The sequence below is a fragment of the Bipolaris victoriae genome (assembly GCF_000527765.1).
Source record: "Bipolaris victoriae FI3 unplaced genomic scaffold scaffold_14, whole genome shotgun sequence".
NCBI classification, from domain to species: Eukaryota; Fungi; Ascomycota; class Dothideomycetes; order Pleosporales; family Pleosporaceae; genus Bipolaris; species Bipolaris victoriae.
The window spans coordinates 214,468-228,128 of NW_014575378.1; the positions used below are offsets into that span (position 1 = coordinate 214,468).

General features: G+C 50.6%; 4 protein-coding genes across 4 annotated transcripts; 1 reads left to right on the forward strand and 3 right to left on the reverse strand.

Moving 5' to 3' along the window:
• Positions 1–250: 250 nt before the first annotated feature.
• On the forward strand, positions 251–2,880 carry COCVIDRAFT_90313 (hypothetical protein; the record flags this gene model as incomplete). The annotated part of the gene is made up of 2 exons (XM_014704595.1): positions 251–759; positions 813–2,880. 2 exons carry the CDS (start codon positions 251–253, stop codon positions 2,878–2,880), a joined length of 2,577 nt encoding a protein of 858 aa, XP_014560081.1.
• Positions 2,881–3,128: 248 nt separating this feature from the next.
• COCVIDRAFT_23754 (hypothetical protein) lies at positions 3,129–6,498 on the reverse strand (the record flags this gene model as incomplete). Its single annotated transcript, XM_014704531.1, has 7 exons — positions 3,129–3,989; positions 4,040–4,195; positions 4,245–4,307; positions 4,357–4,460; positions 4,954–6,094; positions 6,167–6,384; positions 6,432–6,498. The coding sequence occupies 7 exons, from the start codon at positions 6,496–6,498 to the stop codon at positions 3,129–3,131; spliced, it is 2,610 nt and encodes an 869-aa protein (XP_014560017.1).
• Positions 6,499–7,058: 560 nt separating this feature from the next.
• COCVIDRAFT_90128 (hypothetical protein) lies at positions 7,059–8,899 on the reverse strand (the record flags this gene model as incomplete). Its single annotated transcript, XM_014704596.1, has 4 exons — positions 7,059–7,894; positions 8,022–8,258; positions 8,307–8,411; positions 8,518–8,899. 4 exons carry the CDS (start codon positions 8,897–8,899, stop codon positions 7,059–7,061), a joined length of 1,560 nt encoding a protein of 519 aa, XP_014560082.1.
• Positions 8,900–10,290: 1,391 nt separating this feature from the next.
• Positions 10,291–12,738, reverse strand: COCVIDRAFT_34848 (hypothetical protein; the record flags this gene model as incomplete). The annotated part of the gene is made up of 3 exons (XM_014704597.1): positions 10,291–12,315; positions 12,483–12,623; positions 12,703–12,738. The coding sequence occupies 3 exons, from the start codon at positions 12,736–12,738 to the stop codon at positions 10,291–10,293; spliced, it is 2,202 nt and encodes a 733-aa protein (XP_014560083.1).
• Positions 12,739–13,661: the final 923 nt, after the last annotated feature.

Genomic DNA, 13,661 nt, shown 5'->3' on the forward strand with positions numbered 1-13,661 from the left:
TTGTCAGAGATACCAGGAAAACATTCTAAGAATACTTTCGAAGCATTCTCTCCTCCATCTTCTCCGCTGCTGGCTCATCTTCACGAGGCACATCTTTCCCTTCCCAATGACGTCACTGAGGCGCTCTTCTGATGATAAGAAAGGACTAGCTCCCTCGTGACACCGCGATCCTGGGGAAATCGCGTCCGCTCCCGTGGCGACGCCGCTTTGGACTGATGGAGCCATTCAGCAGCTTGCTGCCACTCCAGATATGGCCCTTAACCCCCGAAGTCCTTCCGTTCACAATCAGATGATCACTCGGTTTATCAAACATCCGAAATCTACAAACTTTGACGGCGAACGAGACCAACCGACAAAGCGTCAAAAGGAAGGCAGCAGTCCGAAAAAGGCACCGCCTACGCCACGCAAAAGAGTGAAACGTGAGGTACCTGGTTCCGAGGATGAGGGCACCTACGTGGAAATCAAAGAAGAAGAGAAGGAACCCAAAACAGATCTGGAAAGCGCATTGCCAGATGTGAAAATAGACGACGATGCTATTAAGGAATATGAGGCATACAAAGCATTAGATGAGAACAAATCAAAAGAAACTAGTGAACGTCTGGAGAAGCGTGCATGGATCAGGGGCAAGAGCTCGCTTTATGTCGACGCCTTCAACTTGGCTCTGGACACTGTTCTAGATGAAGAAGGACACCTCTTCGATGAAGCAGAGACAGAAGTCTTTCGAATATGGCGGAGTTTGGGTTATGAGGTGCAGTACTTGTGAGTGGGAAAAGCATAAGGCGTCACGTTTTGGTTCTGATGTCGACTTGCAGATACGTACGGTTGTTCCTGCGAAAGACATCTGCCTGGCATCGATTAAAGAACCTTGGTTACCATGACGATATCTCAGATCTCGATGCGGCAGCCGAAACATTACAGCACACGTATGAACTGCCTGCATCCTCTTCTCAAGTCGAGTCGCATCCAGGCGAGTCGGAAGCACCGACTGGAATTGTACTAGGCACGTCGTTTACGTTCGCGGATCGATCCGAGGAGGAGATAAGCACACTTGAAGAGGCGTCATCGCTTCTGAAACTTGATGAACTTAAAGCTCTTGCAAAAGATGCTAAAGTCAAGGGAAAGAATAAGAGCGAGCTTTTGAAGGCCCTCCGACGTACAAGTCAGAAGCAAACTGGCTTAGGCTATGTCGGACTGAAGCGTTCAGATTCGGAAATGTCCAGAGCATCTTCCGTATCCCGGTCTCGGCCAGAAACACCAGATGTGGAGCTGGAACCTGAGGGTGAACTCTCAGATGACGCCAACCGTGATGCGCATTTTACGCGCAGAATCATGCAGGAGACTGGTTCGTGTATACGACTTTCTCTAGCACCTCTAAAGCTCTTTGAGCGCGTGCATCTTGTCTTTTACCGCTCGACAGAGTGGACAGAGAAGTCGCTAACAACCATCATCCTGGCCAAAATAGCACGTCGAAACTTCCCAGAGTACATTGTCTCTCGATCGGCGAACATATTCGCTTCGCGATCATTGTTGTTAGAGTACGAGGCATCCATCCGCACCCAACACAGGATAGACAATATCTTAGAATACAGTGGTAGGCCTACAGAGAAAGGCTACCAGGAAATTCTGGACACATTTGAGGAGATATACCCCCGCTGGCAAACCCTTGTCCAAGAAGAGCAACAAAAAGAAGATAGCGTCTATCACAGCGGGGAGGGCTCATATCTACGTCGCCTCTCTCCAGCTTGGGTATACACACGCATCATCCACAAAGCGCTCGATGTACTTAGACGCCGGAAAGAACACAAGCGCGAACACGAAATTGTAACCGAATTGTTGCACCAGCGCCTTTTCCATCACTCGCGGAGAGGTGCATGGTATCAACGCAAAGCGCTTCTCGAGGAGCACTACATGGCAGCGCTCACCGACCCAGGAAAGAGGAGCGTAGACAAGCAAAAGAGGCACTGGAAGCAGATTGCACTGCAGACGTGTGAAGATGGCTTGCAGGATAACCTCGTACATGTCATCCACCACTATGACCTCCAGAAGCGCATCACAAAACTCGAGTTGTCTCTCAATTTTGCCAAACGACTCCAGCATGACTTTTCCCACGTGCGCTTGACAAAGCCAGTAGAGGTTACTATGGAGGGAACCCGCATCGAGCGTGAAACCTCTGTATCGTCAAGACGAAGCAACTCTCCACATCCTAACTCTGGCAGACGCGGCGGGAAAACCATCTGGATTGACCCACGTGAGGATGGCGAATGCTCAGTCGAAGCAATGTGCCTATCGCACTACCGCAACCAAGGCTGGAAAGGGTTCCATAGTGAAGGCGGCATCATACGCACTCTCTTTGCCTACCTCTTCTATGACGTCCTCTTTACCTATGTCCCTAACGTCTTCCAGACACCGTACCAGACCTGCCCGTTGGACTTGCACACCGACGCCTTCTACCCCTCGCGTATCTCAGAGATCAATTCCCGCCTGAATGAGATTTCAAACGGTAGCGCGCCGGGTATCATCCAGAGAATCTACAACGACCATCACGAACGACGGACTTGTGTTGTCGGGCTCGACTGGACATATGACGTGAAAGATCTTGTGGAGATTGCGCAATGCTTTGACGGCGAGGCGCTGGCCACAATATGTAAAGTCATGGCTCAAGAATATGGGCAGAGGGGCGGTGGCGTCCCGGATCTTTTTCTCTGGAGAGTCGAGCAAGAGGGGCAAAAGGAAATCAAGGGCGAGGTCAAGTTTGCAGAGGTCAAGAGCGAGAACGATCGGTTGAGTGATACGCAGAGGCTTTGGATACATGTGCTTTCTGGTGCGGGTGTGAGGGTTGAACTTTGTGCGGCGGTGGCGAAGGAGGTCAAGGCCGTGTGAGATCGCGTACACCGATGAGCAGACAATCGCTCAAGTAACACAGGACTCACTGCCTTTCTTGGGCCCTGGCTGTAGTCAGCTTCAGTACGCTGAAGTTGGGTACAACGTACAAAATCTCTGGGACGTGGATGTTGGGTAATGGATTCATTGGCTAACTACGATTACACGGAGCGACGTACATTCATCTTAAGTATTAGTAGGTGACCTGGCCCAGCCACCACCAATTGAGGTTCATCCAAGTTTGATCTTCAGTTCAACAGCGGGAGACGCCATGACTTGGTTAGACTTGTTGGCGGCTTGGGAGGCACAGGGTCGTCGAAAGTGGGCATGTCCATGTTGACCCAGGCATGGAACCACAACGGGAAAAAATCATGAACAAATTCCCTTGCCGCTTTCCTTGTTCTCGCATCCGGCTGACCCAGCAAGTATGCAAGTTGATCGTATGAAAGCCAATTGTGTGCGTGTGTGCACGTATAGTCCCTGCACGTTTTGCCCATGAACATGTCTTTACAAAGCCCCAGGTTGCAGGACTTCGTAGCGCCATACTTCCAGGGGAAGATATACACTGAGGCACTGTCGTCCCAAGCACTGCCAAATCCGTATGGTATCAAGGGGGGCTCGGCGTTGCTGTCATACTCCATTGCGAGAAGCCCTTTCAACTCATCCTGCATATGCTTGTAGATCTCTGCCGGTGTCTTTGACATAGGGACCACATGCGGCGTTGTGGCAGCCTGCTCGTCATGATCTTTTTCGGATATAGTGGCGGCAACAGGCGTCTGGCTTTGCGGTGAGGATGACCTAGTTTCAGAAGCCTCCGTTGCTATTCGAGCAGCTCTCTTCGCAACTATCTCTTCGAAGATAGAACGAAGTCTGCTCTCGAGTTGGCGACTCAAGTAGTCGTCTACTGCCTGAGTGGAGGGCAGCGTCTCAGGTCTGTGCTGTAGGGGCCCAACCTCACGGGAGAAGGAGCTATCCTCGTGGGTGCGAGTATGTCCAGACTCATATCTGCTTGGAAGTATACGGCGGGGCGAGTGATCATGCTCACGGGCATAACGATCTCTCCCACGGGTGTAAAAATCTTCCTCATAGTAAGAAGGATCTCGAGGATCCTGTCTAGCTGATGAGATACGTCGAGGTGGGTAGTCTCCACCGCCGTTACTTTCCGTGAAAGAATAATCGCTTCGATTAGGTGCACGTATTCTCTGAGAATACTCCACATATCTATCATGTGGAGTAGGCGAGCGGGGAAACCTGCCTCGGAGGTGGTGATAATAATCACGCTGATCGTGAGTTGCGTCCCTATATTGGAAATGTCCTTCGTAACGTTAAACCTCATTACTCGGTAAATACAGGGGAAGACTTACCATGCTGTGCGTAGCGCCACGGAGAGTAGTTGCCCGAAGGCACGTCCCAGTACTGGGAATTTTCTGAAGGGGATTAGTCACCAGCGCTTGAAAATCATAGAGGAAGACTCACCATGCGACTCATGAGACCAGGTAGATCTATAGGACTGAGACGGCCTATTCGGCAGGGATTCGTAGCGCGAAGGCGCGTGGCGCTGACGGTCAGAGGATCGGTGACTATACATGATGATAATCACACTATGCCTTGTTAATACTGGAACAGAAAGATTGATTTTGGTCATATACCGAAAATTTGTTTTATTGCTTGTGAGAAGACAGAAAACGAGGGGGAAATTTTGGGAAAGAGCAGTTGCCGCACTAACTAGAAACAGATTTGCAGACAGTGAAAGTGATAGGTTACTACGTCACCGGTCTACTGGAAGAATAACGACGGCTTTGCACACGACACCCTGTGTTTTCAACAAGCATCACAAACAGGATCAGGCTACATAGTATTATGAAAGATTTGTCATTCTATTAGAGCAAAGTAAAATCATGCTGATTTTGAGATTAACTCTACACGTGATGAGGAAGTCCACCATCACCACTATCTATCAGAAGTCTCTGCGACGTGCAAAGTACGTCTCCATCTCAGCGACTTCAATAGGCTACTTCAAGCCGTTTCTTTCATTACTAGGATATTGACCCCTTCGTCTCGGCGGAGACCTACGGGAAGCCTGATCGCGATTGATTCGATCGTTGCGTTGTTGCGCCAAAGTTCCACGGTTTTCCATGCGTCCGTATTCAGAGCCTCTGTTCGGTTTCTCTGGCCAGCGAGGTTCTGGAGAATACTCCCATTTTATGCACGTAGCCAGAGATGACTGTTGTTCCATAGCTGCGTATACTACCGCTTTTGATGTTGATTGCAGCCGTTGTTCATTGAGGAGTCTTGTTCCTGCGCCAATGGTTGTCCATGGCACCCGCTCTTGCCCATGTGGTACAGGTAGCATTTTATCAGACATCGGTCGACCGCTCTGGCTTGAGCGATGTTGTTGTCGATGATATACAGAGCGTCGATTCATGCTGGAGTTGTCTTGATATGAACTGTCGACCGGAAAGGGCCTGCCGTCACCTCTGGTTGGGTGAGGTGGACTTTGTTGTTGCGTGGGACGATATAAGCCTGAATTAGCGCTGAAACGGTCTCTATGCTCGTCATACTGGTTGCCTAATTGGCTGGAACGGTCCCCTTGCCGTCTCGGGTTGCTAGAATAGGGCGACGTATCTTCCCTGTACTCAGAGCGGCTAGGAGAAAACCCGCCATATTGACGTATAGGAGGTCTAGAAGGAAACTGATTTTCGCGATTCATTTCAGTGAGAGCTCTCAGTTCTGTGACTTCATATGACAGTCTTGCGATTTTTTCCCTCATTCGGGACAGTTCATGGAACAATTCATCTTTTAGTTCGCGGAACAGTGCGTCTTTCAGTTCACGGAACAGTTCATCTTTCAGTTCGACATGTTTGTCACTGCCAACGACGAACGGCCGTCGAGTTGGCCGTTCACTTGATTCGTCACCATCTTCGTGTTGACGCTTCTCGCCTCGGTTCAGTTCTTGAATCTTCAATTTTCGTGGCATCAATACTGGCTGCATCATGTTCGCCCCATCCGGCACCACTATATTACGACCCTCACGAGCGCGTGGAAAGTCGAGGAATATTGGGTTCTCAAGTGCAAGGAATGCTTGCTCCTCTTTTGTAGGCTGAATCTGGACGTTGACGGGGACCCAGTCGCTTGATCTTTCACCGCTCGCGGGATCAGTGATTACGAGTTTGGACTTCCAGAAGGACACACTGGCGTATATCCACGGACACTCCTGCAATAAAGTTGGTACTAGCTTTAAAGCCTCTTGGAAGCATAAGCTCCAGGTCCTGGTAGAGGCACTTACTAGATCAGGGTGGATATCGTCTGCGCGGCAACCGCACCACTGGCAAAAACAGATATCTTTGGGGTGCTGGCCAGTTGGTACTCCACACCGCAAACATAAAGTGGTACGGTTCGAATTTCGAGCCATATGCAATAGCTTTGTGCGGTACTTGAGTTCGTCATCAAAGTTGATGAAATCTTTTGGCGGGAGATATCGCTCCACTGGAAACCGGAGTCCATCTAATGCGGTCAGCATCGCTCAATTCAGATTGTGTGAGAAATCATACTTTGGCCTTTGGCAGGCAAGCGCTCATAGGCGCCTTCAGCTTTGATCAAATGTATGTCTGCAGGCATACTGTCTTAATGGTAACGACAAGTTTGATTTTGCGGTATGGAGGAGGCAAAGTGGGCAACCGTGCTAGGCGGGAGACGTAAAAACAGTGTACAAACGCACTCACGCGCGCACAGACCTTGGCCTTCAGTGACCGGCCAGGTCAGGCATTCACCGTTCACCTTAATGATTCGACTGACGTTACCTTGGAAAGATCGATATCTAACTGGTAGGTCGGGCATGCCCTTTTTCTTTGTGCAATTAGCTGTTAAGGCAAAGAAGGGATAGACAGTATGTGGATATTGTAAAGACTAGAAATCAACAACTGAAAAGATGAATTCCAAGAGAACCTATACATGATCATTTGCTTACTCCCACTACATGAACTCGTGCGGCAATACAACGTGAAGGATACTCACTCACATAGTCTGTACATAGTCAAACAAGGTGTAGTGTAGATGACCAGTTTTGTTCTATTTCTGCCTTCCTCATTACGGTTGACAGCTAGGACAACATCGGCCTTTCCTTAAGCTCCATGATCTTTTTTTAATATTCCAGGTACATAGATGAATTTTAGACCACTTCACAACTTTGCAGGTTTTTCAAATGCAAACAGTGACCTTCCTTTCTTCGCCGTATCTTGCCACACCCACCCACTCTTGCCCACAATCTCTCCTGTACCACTGGCCATGCATCTCAGCGTACTCTCATCGCCATGGTTCGCCAAGAAACGCTTGTTATTGCTTCTCAGCCTCCCCACGACATAACCCCTCAGCGGGCTCCCGTCTCGACCAAACTCGACAGTGTACGTTTCTACAACTGCCTCTCCTTGGGCATCCACCGCAATCTCTGGTACAGGAACATCGGTGATTGTCTCCGGCAGCGGGTTTTCCGTTGGATACTGGCCATCTTCCCGAGGATTCCTTCCAAGGATGACAACGTACTGATAGCTCAGCACACCTCCATTACACAATACCATTGCGTTTTTACTCTTTCCATCTCTCAGCTGCCTCGTGATTTCCGTAAGAGCATGCATCGAATAATTGTTCCCCGCTCCACCAAACGACGTCAACCCGCCCAACACAGTCAGTGACTTTTTACCTCCTACAATCGGCAATCCGAGATGCTGGGCTGCGATCTTGGGTACGATCGGAAAACAAGAGTATATATCGAAGAGATCGATGTCTTCTTTCGCTGTACCTGAAACGCGCAGACTGGCGTCGATAGAACGTGAGATGCTTGGTGACGAGTAGAAATTGGGTCGTTGCCAGAACTCATCTGCGTCGCGGGTTCCCGCACCACCGAGGGGGTAAATCCATTTTGAAGGAGGTACTCCGAGACGGGTAGCATGAGAGGTGGAAGTAACGAGGACGGCAGCGGCAAGGTTGACGGTGTTGAAGGCATTCATGAGCAGAGGGTCTGTAGGAGTCAGCAATTTGTAAAATATGAACCACATACACAGCAACCATTGGTATTGTGGTAGCGCTGTGTCACGAGGAAAGAGCGGGCGACGGGAGAACGAGCCAAGAAGGAGTAGAGGACGTACAAGGATAACAAATCATTCTGTTCTTTCCTCCAACTCTTGCAATCTCCTCTTCGCTCGTTTTCTGTCCATAGTTCCATGCTATCTCGTTCTTTTCTGCCACACGTGCAAATTCCGCATACAACCTCGCATTCTCTTCGTGATTCGCCTGGAGCGACTGACCACGATGAGCACGGAACCCGTTTTCGTACAAAGGGTAAACGTGTATCGGAGCACCAATCTTATGTATTGCGCCAAGATCTTCAAACTGTCAGTTGATGAGAGGGGCTGTTGGATGGAGGGCAATACTGTTTCCTAGATCCCGACCAGTGGGCGTAAAGACTGAATCTACTGCCGAAGAAGGGAGCGTCCAGCCCGGCGGAGGCAATTTCTTGGCTGCTGCACATGCAGATACTAACAAGAGCAAGAAAAGGGTTGTCAGTGAGTTCTCCAAAGTGTTCTTTCGCCACATATACCTAAGAAGTTAATGTAGATGGATGAAAGAAAAGGTCTTACGCACAGGAAGCCAATGCCTCTCCTCCCGTCACAACAGCAACCTCACACTCGCCTTTTGCAATCCTCCTCGCAGCCTCATCTAAGAATTTTCCGGGTTTATCGCCTCCATGCTCGGAATATCGTTTCCACTTCAGACTCGCTTGCACGCCCAGCTTCGTTGCTAATAGACCCGGTAAATCCGGATATGGCCACGTCCATGTTTTGACTACATCGATACTATCGATTGCAGCCTGCAGCTCCGAGATAGAATTAGGACTCGCGTCGGAGAGGGCAACTTGTATAGCTTCGAGCATTAATATTGCGGGTTCCTTGGCATCGGATACAGCTGTAGAGCGATTCTTGATATCGCCTACACCAATGATAACGGGGGTATTGTGTGGCACCATCGTGGCATATGAAAACAAGTACGAATGCAAATTTGAAGTTACACTTCTGCAATGTATTGTTTTATCATGTTATTTTGTTGTTGTCGCGACCTGGCTGTATTTAACGGCGATATTGGACGTGTGTCTGTGAGGAGTAGGGACAGGTTGCCGAGGTAATCCGGGGTAACGTTGAATGCTCGTGCGTGTCAGGATGCAGAAACCTTAAAACCACAACACCATCACCAGCGACTAGGAACGAGATGTTCCACGGCCAGAAAGCTCGTACTAACCTTGATTTCGATGGAAAATAGTCTAGTTGTAAACAATAGCTAACTCTGTTTAGACTAATCCCTGAAGAGCAAAGGAGAAGAAAAATACAAGAGATGTCGGCAGAATATGCTAAAGAAGGGCATAACGATCAATGAGATACAACCCGAAAAGCGAAACAGGGTATGTATTTTCAATAACCATGCCAGGCTTGGTAGACGTTACTGAGATATAACGTTACCCAGTCACCAAAAAAGAGCAAAAAAAGGAGAATTTCCGACACCGGGAATCGAACCCGGGCCTTGCCGGCACTGAACAGTGAACTGACTCTGCAGATGAGAGCGGCAAATCCTAGCCACTAGACCATATCGGATATTGATGGAAGATTTGAAAAGTAGTCGAATTATCATCGAAGAGATTTTCCACATGGTAAAGCCTCGAGCTAATATAATCGGGCGCAGAACTAATCCATCGTCGACATTTCCCACATGTAGGCAGGCAAACACATGGACAAGATGACTATTTATTTTCCCTTATCTTACAACATGGGGGGCCGTTAGACGTGAGATGAGAACTACAACAGAGACAATATCCATGATGGTCTTCCGCACCATGAACGAAGAAAAAGAATGGGAACCATGCACTAGCCCAACCTGGGTTCAAGACAAAGGCTGAATCGAAAACGGGTAAATATAGCAATTGCCCCCTTTTGTTCCAAAACTCTTGTTTTGCCTCTTCTTTTCCTCTCTCTGTCTCTCAGGTCCAAATAGAACATAAATCACCCCCCCCCCAATCAGAGTTACATAGTAGCAAACGGGGCTTGTTATCAGCAGCCCTTCCCCCTTCAAAAAAAACACGTGTAATGCTTCGGAAAAAAATCAGCAATAACAAAAAGAAAAAAACACCGACCATGTGGGATAGAAAAGAAAGAGCTACTAAGATTACAACGCTTATGGTCTCGATATATCCAGCATGCAAAAAAGAATTCTCATATTGCAAACACAGAGAGACCTCTTTCAACGCTCCAAAAAGTTGGCTGAACATGCCGAAACTAGCTGCATCTGAATTTTGCGTCCAAAGGTTGTGCTGTACATGCAGCGTGAAAGACGCGTAACTTTCGACAAAAAAAAGAATCAGTCGTTTTCCTAAAACTTAAACGTACTCTTTTTTCGCCCTATGCTGAAGCGATTCTTGCCAGCTGTGTCGGTATCTGTTGTGGGGGTGTCCGGTAGAGGAGGCTCGTCTGAATGGCCATCTTTATCCTTGTGCCCAGACCAGAATTTCGGCTTGGTTCTGAGGCTCATGGACGTGTGTCTGAAGCGACTCAATCCACTCATACCCTTGACGCTACCGAAGCCGTTTGCATGCTTATCCTTTTCAGGATTCGGGGTTGGGGGTGACCCTGGAGGTGGGGCTGCCTCACCACTAGCAACGCGCTTCTTCTCCTCTTCTGCAGCAGACGCTTTGCTAGCCTCCAAGACAGCCTTGAGTTCTTCTTCTTGCTTGCGATAATTCTCCCGCCTTTGCATTTCCATCTCCTTGCGCTTCTGCTTTGCCTGCTTTTCAAGCTCCTTTTCTTGCGCCTTGCGCTCCTTGTCTTCCTTTCCTTTTCCAAAAAGGCCAAGGTTGCTCTTGCGCGGAGCTAGAGTGGGGATATGAGATGTGGTATGTTCAACCGGGGGATTGTCGGTACTCGCCTCGACGTGGGCGAGGGGCGGTGCGGTGGCGGCATGTGCAAGACTGGTAAACTTGTCGGCCTCTTCGACCGAGGGCGTTGTTGCATTGTGAAAGGCGTGGAATGGTGTTCCATTTGTGCCGTTTGTGCCATTCTGTTTTGGTGTGGTGACCTCTTCTTGGGCCATCTTGGCGGCCTGCTCTGCTGCAGCCAATGCGTCGGCTTCCTGCTCCTTCATCATGGCCTCCTCTGTTGTTTCTTGGTAGAACAAGACATATGCGCATGCCAAGACGTTTTCTCCGCCGAAAAAGTTTCTGACATATGCCTTGTCTACCGGCTCAACCATCTCATCGTCGAACAGCAGCCAGCCCCGGTCTTGTGTTTTGATGATGGACACATAGTGGCCGTGATATGGTCCACCTCCGATGTGCACGACTACTGCGTATAGTTCGTATAGCCTGTCTGGGTCTTCGGCGTCATCCGTGGTGTTGAATAGGCGAAGGTAGAAGGGGTAGACGACGCGATGAAACAGTTTCTGTAACCGCTGCAGATCTTCGGTATACTTGAAGCGCTTCAGATGCAGGGCAAGAATCTTGGGTAGCCGCTTAATCTTCATGCGCTTCTCTGCCTCTTGTAGACCTCCGCAGTTGTCGCAGTGGAACTTGTTCCGCTCGCACAACATCTCTTCCTCGGAAAACTTCCGTAAACAGCTAGTTACCGATGAGTGTTGCTCGAGGTCGACAGACAGATCCAGGAATGCCTCGTCTCGTTGTGATGTATTTTCGCACGTGAGACACCGTGTCTCGGACGTCAAGGTGCCCTCGAACAGCTCGTGCACCCATCCAGAATTGGGCTTTGCAGACGCTACAGAGCTTTGAGCTGGTACTACCTCGCCGGACGGGGTTGGTGATCCGTTCTCTTCTATGGCATTGGCTTCGGCTGCACGGGATTTTGAAAATTGTTCTACGTTCTCTACAACCTCGTTCAGCAGCAAGTTCAGAAACTCGTGTGCATCTTGGTGCATCGGGGTCCGAAACATTTCATTGTCTCTGCGTAGAATTTCGAGCAGCTTGTGCGGGCTGACTACGCCTATACGTGACCTGTGTGCTATGACGGCCTCGAATATGTCTTTTAGCGACGAAAACAGCGATTCGTTCATGCCGTATGAGTTTGCATTCTCGTAATCCATCTGCAGCACGGGACCGGCCGCCAAAGCCTGCTTCTTCTTGTACTCGGGCGAGTCCTTGTTATCCTCGGGCTTGGTGCCTGGAGGCTGGTTAGGCACCCCTGGGGTGGTGGCGGGTTTTGCGGGCGTTCTTGAATTGGGACTCGAGATGGAATTGCGCCCCGGCGGCGAGAGGGCTGTGCTTTGGCCATTGGCGAGATTGGTGTTGAGCCTGGGCAGGCTCGATGAGGGCCGCTCGAGGGCTTCTGGGGGCGACCGGGCGGGGAAGTTGATGACCTGTTCTCGAAAGGGGACTGAGTAGTATAGGCACTGCACTATCGAGTTGCAGTAGCTGGCGGAAGAGTAAGTATTGGCTGGGAGAGCGGGCGCAGATGGGGAGTGAGGAGTATGCATACCATGTGCTTCCAAACTAGAAGAGGGAATCGTTAGCAGGCGGATACTAGAGGCGCATTCGTTCGCTGGGCAAGGCGACTCACATTCTCGAAGCCAAAGAACTTGTCGCTACCATCGGCACGCACAGGGCCGGCGTTGACGAGCAGCTTCTCGAGTGGCGTGGGTTCGGGCGCGTTGATATCTTTCTTAACAGGCGTGCTCCCGGTCGCCGGGGTCAAGGGAGGCTGGGAGCGGCATCAGTACCAGGCATTGGCGACAGGCGCGTTGACAGGCGCAGGAGGGATGCAGGCGGGGAGGACTTACAGCGCCAGACTTGATGCGACTGAAAAAGGAAGTCATGGCTGGGCAGGGTTGCAGTGGGGTAGGGAGGGTGCAGGAGGGTTCTCTACCAGGCGTGCGAGGCGGCTTCTGGGAGCAGCGGGTTTGAGGGCGCGGCGTCGAAGGCGGAGAGCGGCGTCGGGTGGGTGTATGAGCCCAGGTTGTGCGAACAGGCGGAGGGCAACATGGAGAAGAAGCGGAGCAAGGAGCAGGCGAGGCGTGAAGGATGCAGTTCACAGCGCGGCTTGGAAAGGCTGGCAGGTCAGGGCAGGGCAGGGCAACAGGGCAGGCAGAGCCGGAGCCGAGGGCGAGGGCGAGGCTAGAGGAGTGGCAGGCTACTAGAAGCGCGCCGTGCAGCAGAGAAAGCCCGGCTGTTCCCCACGACCGGGCACTCGACCACTCGACCCCGCCACAGGGACACGGGACGGGGCTAACGCTGCTGCCACCGGTTCTCTCCAGTATCCCTCCCCCCTCGCCCGTTGCCTCGTCTCACCCTGCGACTTGCCCGTCCTCGACTGCAGGGCCTGGGTACATGTATACTGTAATGCAGTACATGGAGCATGTATGCACATACATGTAAATGTGTAGAGCCGTCGAATGCTCTTGACACGACCGCTGCCAGCCTAGTGTGCCCGCCCAGAGCACTCTCGATGCATGGCTAAAGTCCCACCAGTCAGGCGCGGCGGCTGTTGGAGCACGACGGCAAGTAGGCATGGCGCTTGTTGGCGGCTGTCGCGAGATCGCCATTGGAGACAACGGCCATGCGTCTAGCGTCTTCCCGCACGCTGGGCACGACCAGGGCTCCGATGGCCTTTTTTTGTTTTGGCAGTTGACGTCAGGACGAGACAGATATAGTGCTCGCAACATGCAGGTGTAAGTGGTATACGTCTCGTCACGTGCCATGACTAACAAGTACACAAACAGCAGCTGCTAGGCGGAGCGTG